Source organism: Otolemur garnettii, unplaced genomic scaffold (assembly GCF_000181295.1).
Source record: "Otolemur garnettii isolate 467f Iridium unplaced genomic scaffold, OtoGar3 scaffold00121, whole genome shotgun sequence".
NCBI lineage: Eukaryota > Metazoa > Chordata > Mammalia > Primates > Galagidae > Otolemur > Otolemur garnettii.
Window position 1 is genome coordinate 4,046,880 of NW_003852516.1, and position 6,000 is coordinate 4,052,879.

Genomic DNA, 6,000 nt, shown 5'->3' on the forward strand with positions numbered 1-6,000 from the left:
AGAGTCTTTTATATGGTAGTAAAAGGAGATTCAAGGAAGACAGAAAAATAAATTCCAGGAAGATTTTCTGAAAAAGGTCAAATTGGAGTTAGACCTTGAGGTTTTTCATAGGTAGGAATGAGATCAATGGCTTTATCAGTCAATATAGAAAATGATAGGAAAATAAATGAGCATAGTATTTTTTTCAGAGTCCTTTCAGGAAGTAGTACAAATGTACTATTTTACAGAAACCTGGGAAAGATGGATCATTTAGGAAAGCAGTGTCTTGACAGGGGACTCAGTGACAGCGAGTGACAACACAAGGAAAATCTGAAGGACACATCTCCTGCAGACCTTGCCTCTAAAACTGGGAATAAAAAAGGGAGTAGTTTTGTTTTTCTTAAATAAGGCAAATGCATTTTTTTTTATTTCCTTGTCTCTTTTTTGTTTCTCAGTTAAAATGGTAGTTTTAGTATCCATGAGCCATCAGGGGGAAAATGGCCTTTGTTGTGGGAGATGGCTGGGGCTGGGCTGATGGACAGAGGATCGGCGATCGTAGCAGGAAGGTGCTTCTGCAGGGCTGGGTTCAAGTTGCAGCCACGCCATGCATCTTTAATGCTCCTGAGCAGAGCCTTAGGCAGGTTTACTCACTCAGCATTATCCACTGTCATGTGCCCCTTCGCCAACGAAATTAATTCAGTATCAATGGTATAAATATATAATAAAGGCTTTCATCTGTCAGTTAAACTGTCTTGCCTGTTTTATACTGTAGGAGAAGAAGGACCAGAGTGTAAAATAATATTGTCTTTTAGTATTTAGCAGATAGGAGGTACTGTGTCACACAGCTGTTGGAAGAATTAATAGTGAAGTATCTGCCTGATGAACTGTCTGAGAGAAAAAAAATCTATGATGAAGAAACTGCTGAACTCTCACAGTAAGTTTCTTCTCATAAAAATTAAATTATGAACTGCCGCCCTATGAAAGAGTAAGGGAGAATCTCAAAGCAAGCTGGGTCCTGTCGTAGTTCAACTCAGTCTAGTCAAAGGCATTTTTAAGGCAAGATATAGGTCAGCTTCTCTTGTCCTCAACGCATGGAATATTCTAGAAGTTCATTTGGTAGCATCCTAATGTGCTATCTATCGGGATTATTGGCTCAGCTCTTTGGGCTAAAGTAGAATTTTAGGTAGGGGAGGAACTTTTCTGCAGTAACATCAGCATTGGAGTGGGAACGGAGAGGTGCAAATGGTAACAGTGCCACCAATGGTGACAGCAACTCTCAGGGGTAGTGGCAGGGCAGGAGGAAGGGTGAGGACAGATGACCCAGACCAGCAGGGGAGTGTTAGGTATACAAGGGGCTTTGCAAACCTTGAGTCCTAAGACTGGAATTGGAAGGTGATCTCTTAAGGGTCAAATCCTTAGTTAATAAAAGACACTGACTGGGAGCAGAATTGAGTTAGTATCAAGCAAGTAAAAAGCCCAGAGGTAACTTTGAGATTCAGGGCGTACCACTGTAAGAGACCATAGTGGCTGGGTGTGGAGTTGGGCAGAGAGTCTGTTTCACCCTTTATTCCCTTTGTTTTCCCTTCATGTCTTTCCCTCTTTGACCGTCACTGGGGTCTCTTTATATTTCTTTTACAGGTTTTTAATTTCTTAACTGTTTCTTTCCTTTTCTTTTAATTAAATACACTAAAGAACAAAATGCAACTTATTGTTCTTTTCCAACATGAATTGAACATTCCTATCTCTCCTTTTCTAAGGGAGTGTTGATAGACTGTTCCTTTTCACTATGTGCCCATGAGATGTCTTCTTTAACAGAAGAAAGATTTCTCCTCCTTTCTGTACAGAAATACAGACTCGTCTTCCCACGGAATTGATATTTTATTGTGTGATTTTATGCTATAAAATATTCCCATGCGAGGATTATGCACATTTTTAATCAATACTGAAAAAGCTAGATTTAAGAAAGCTGCAATCATATTTTTGCAAGCTTAAATAGTAACACAAGCAGACTGCCACAGAAGGGTAGTGTGCACATTCAAATGACAGGTGAGCAGAGACGTGACGGCCACTGAGCGCTGGAGAGGAGCCTCCTGAGTCCTACTGCTTACTCATGGGGCTGTTTTTAACACATCCTGTCATTGTGTTTGCATTAAGTCTTACATTTACAGAAGTAATTTATGGTCATCTTGAAGAAAACCTAAAACATATAAATGAGCATTGACAAAAGCCGTGATCTGTCTTCTGGACTGATACAGTATATAGAAATTTATTTTTTTTTATTTATTTATTTTTTTTTTTGAGACAGAGCCTCAAGCTGTCCCCCTGGGTAGAGTACCATGGCATTACAGCTCACAGCAACCTCCAACTCTTGGGCTCAAGCGAGTCTCCTGCCTCCGCCTCCCAAGTAGCTGGGACTACAGGCGCCCGCCACAACGCCCGGCATTTTTTTTTTTTGGTTGCAGCCGTCATTGTTGTTTGGCGGGTCCGGGCTGGGGATTCGAACCCGCCACCTTAGGTGTACGTGGCTGGCGCCTTAGCCGGTTGAGCTATAGGCGCTGAGCCTAGAAATTTATTTTAAACACAGATCGGATCCTATTAGTCTATGGCCTCCTTTTAGTGTAAACATTTTTAGGTCAGTACACATTATCTTTTAATGGAAGCAATATTCCATTTCAGGGCTGTGCCGGCGTTGATCCTCTGTGCCTCTCAGTCTTGGCTGCTATTCACAGGACCATTGTGAACATTACATTGTATGGCACATAGACAATTACTTCTAGAAGTTAGTTTCTTAGTTCCACGGGCATAAATATTTCCTATCAAAAACACCAAGTTTCTGGTGTGATAGCCAAATTCTTCTTTAGCATGGTTGTGCTCTTTCAAACTGCCCCACACTGCCAGTTATTCCCATGACCTTGACACAACTGGGCATTTCCTTTATCTTTCTCTGACTTTCTACCCATCCGACAATGAAAAATGGCTTATCACTTTAATGATCTAGGAAAAATGTTATGTCATTAGATTATGTTTTTTGATCATGAGTTTAACACTTTCATGCCTAATAATTTTTATCTGCTTTTTGTTTATTGTGAAAGCTCTTTTTTTCCCCTTTATAGTTAGCTAAGAGTGACTATAAGTATTTTATGGATGAAAAATGCTAACTATCATGTTATATATATTTAAAACATTTAAATATACAATGATAACTGCAACAACAAAAAAATAGCCAGGCATTGTGGCGAGTGCCTGTAGTTCCAGCTATTTTGGAGGCTGAGACAAGAGAATCGCTTAAGCCCAAGAGTTTGAAGTTGCTGTGAGTTATGATGCTACAGCAGTCTACTCAGGGCAACAGCTTGAGACTCTGTCTCAAAAACAAACAAACAAAAAAAACCCTTTTAAATATAAAATACTATAATAAATTCTGTTTTGATTGAAAAAGATGCTTAGCTCTATATGATAACCTGGTGTCTCAAAATTTATACATGTTCTTGGAAATAAGACGATTACGAACAGTTTTTAGATTAAGGTGGCATCAGTGGGAGCTTAAGGAAGGTTTGCTGATTCTTTTTGCCAGAAATAAAAGTCACCTTATTGGGGATTAATTTTTTTTTACATTAATTTATTACTGTTGTAAACATCACTCATTTTTAATGTATGTTCTGATCTGTAATAATAACAACTTCTCCTTCAGCTTGACCAAGAGTGTACCAATATTTGTCTGCACCATGGCCTACCCCACTGTGCCTTGCCCTCTCCATGTATTTGAGCCAAGATATAGATTGATGATTCGAAGAAGCATACAGACTGGAACCAAACAGTTTGGGATGTGTGTCAGTGATACACAAAATAGGTATGGTTCTTCATAGTTTAAATGTTTGTATGTATATTGGAACTTTCTCTCAATATGTATGAGAACTTACATGCTTGGACTTTATTACTAATCAGAATTTTTTTGTTTGTTTGTTTTTTTAGTTTTGCAGATTATGGTTGTATGTTACAAATTAGAAACGTCCACTTCTTACCTGATGGAAGGTCTGTGGTTGATACAGTTGGCGGAAAGCGGTTCAGGGTTTTAAAAAGAGGAATGAAAGATGGATATTGCACAGCAGACATCGAATATCTGGAGGATGTCAAGGTATTAAAAATGGTCTGTTTCCAGCACACTTTGGTGTATTCCGTTCTGGGTTTGATACAGGCTGCTGTCTTCTGAACAGTGAGCCAGTTCTTCCCCAGAGACACCCTCGTCACTGCTACTTAGGAGAGTTGGCTCCAAGTTACCTTTTCATCTTACCCTTAAATCATTGTGCATTTCTTTCTTTTTTTTTTAATTAAATCATAGCTGTGTACATTAATGCAATCATGGGGTACAGTGTGGTGTTTTCATATACAATTTGAAATATTTTCATCAAACTGGTTAACATAGACTTTGTGTCATTTTCTTAGTTATTGTGTTAAGACGTTTACATTCTACTCTTAGAAAGATTCACTGTACCCTTCCTTTAAGATAAACTTTAGATGTGATCCCTCCAATCACCCTCCCTTCATCCCCCCCCATATTCTTAGGCTATAATTAGGTTATGGCTTTCATATGCAAGCTATAAATTAGTTTCATAATAGGGCTGTGTACATTGGATCCTTTTTCTCCCATTCTTGTGATACTTTGCTAAGAAGAACATTTTCCAGCTAAATCATTGTGCATTTCGAGAGAACTTGAGAGATTAGAACCTAGATCCCCCTGATCTCTACAGGCTTAACAACCAGCCCAGTGCCCAGAATATACCTGTGCGTGTGGATACCTGTGTGTCTGTGTATGTACCCACAGTAAATGTAGTGGACTAAAGTGAACTTTCAAGGCATCTACATTTTGAAAGGTTGCTAATCGCTCTCCTGTTTTACTGAATTTATTAGTAGTCAATGTAATAAGTAGATTGAAAATTAAGGCAGACATACAAAATCCTGGAAGAACTTTTCTTTGTATTAAGATTATTCCTGTGCCTAATATAACCTTAATGATAAAATAGAGTTGGATGCTGTGTTAAAATTAGAGAGCATTGCAGATAAAGCACTGTCAGGAAACATATTGGTGTTACGGGTAGAGTTATGGTTATATTTGTCTTAGAGTTCATGTGGCCCTTCCAATATTTTCAGTACCTTGTTTACCAATTGAAATGAGTTAAGGAAGCATAAAAAATGACTTGTGATGTTATAAATATCAAATTGGAGGTCTTGTAGAGAGACATTAATAAACAGATAATTAATAAACACTGGCACTTTGTCACTGATCTTTCATCTCAGTCAGCAGTTACTGAATGTTGGCATTAGGTATTTTCACCAGCATTTGCTCCTTGAATAGCTGATCAGAAAAGCACAATTCAGAGGTGCTAATTAACTTGCCTAGGATCCTATACTAGTGTAACAAAAATGATTTTAAGCCATCTTTCTAGCTCCTGTTGTGCTTTATCGTTATAGCCTGTTGCCTCTGCTGATAAACTTGATCAAAATGATATTGTTTGTCCTATCTCATTATAAAAACACCGAGGGTGGTTAGCTTTGTGAAGTAGGCCAAAAGTATTGTGTTGAAATTTTGAGTTGATTGATACACTCTGTGACTTAGGCACGCTTGGTCAATAGAATCATTTGCTAAATGCAATGTTCTTTGTAAAATTAATAACCCTATTTTAGTTTTATGTAAATTATACCTCCATGTATTGGGTTTAATGACAAAATCCCTTGAGTATGTGGCTGAGCATTTTTATATATGTGTGTGTGTATATATAAACATGGACAGTATAGAATAACATATTGAAAGTATTTTGGATTTGATGTTTAAAAATTAGTCTTGTATGTCTAGTAGTGTCTAGTAATTTTTCCTCATCTGAGTGTCTTCATCTGGGTAATGCTTTTCTTGTCCATTCTAGAAAGACTTCTCAGATTTGTTTTTTATCTCTAAATCTTCTTTCCTTATGGAAATAATTCTATTTTATTGACTTCTAATACAGTTTTTTTTTTTTTTTTTTTTTTTTT

The 6,000-nt window shown here is 37.6% G+C and overlaps 1 protein-coding gene across 1 annotated transcript in view; it reads left to right on the forward strand.

The window, feature by feature from the left end:
• Window positions 1-6,000, forward strand: part of LONRF1 (LON peptidase N-terminal domain and ring finger 1) — a 37,360-nt gene that overhangs the window by 23,274 nt on the left and 8,086 nt on the right. The window contains 3 exon segments of the mRNA XM_023517800.1: window positions 792-913; window positions 3,668-3,826; window positions 3,949-4,111. Of these exon segments, the coding sequence (XP_023373568.1) occupies window positions 792-913; window positions 3,668-3,826; window positions 3,949-4,111 (444 nt within the window).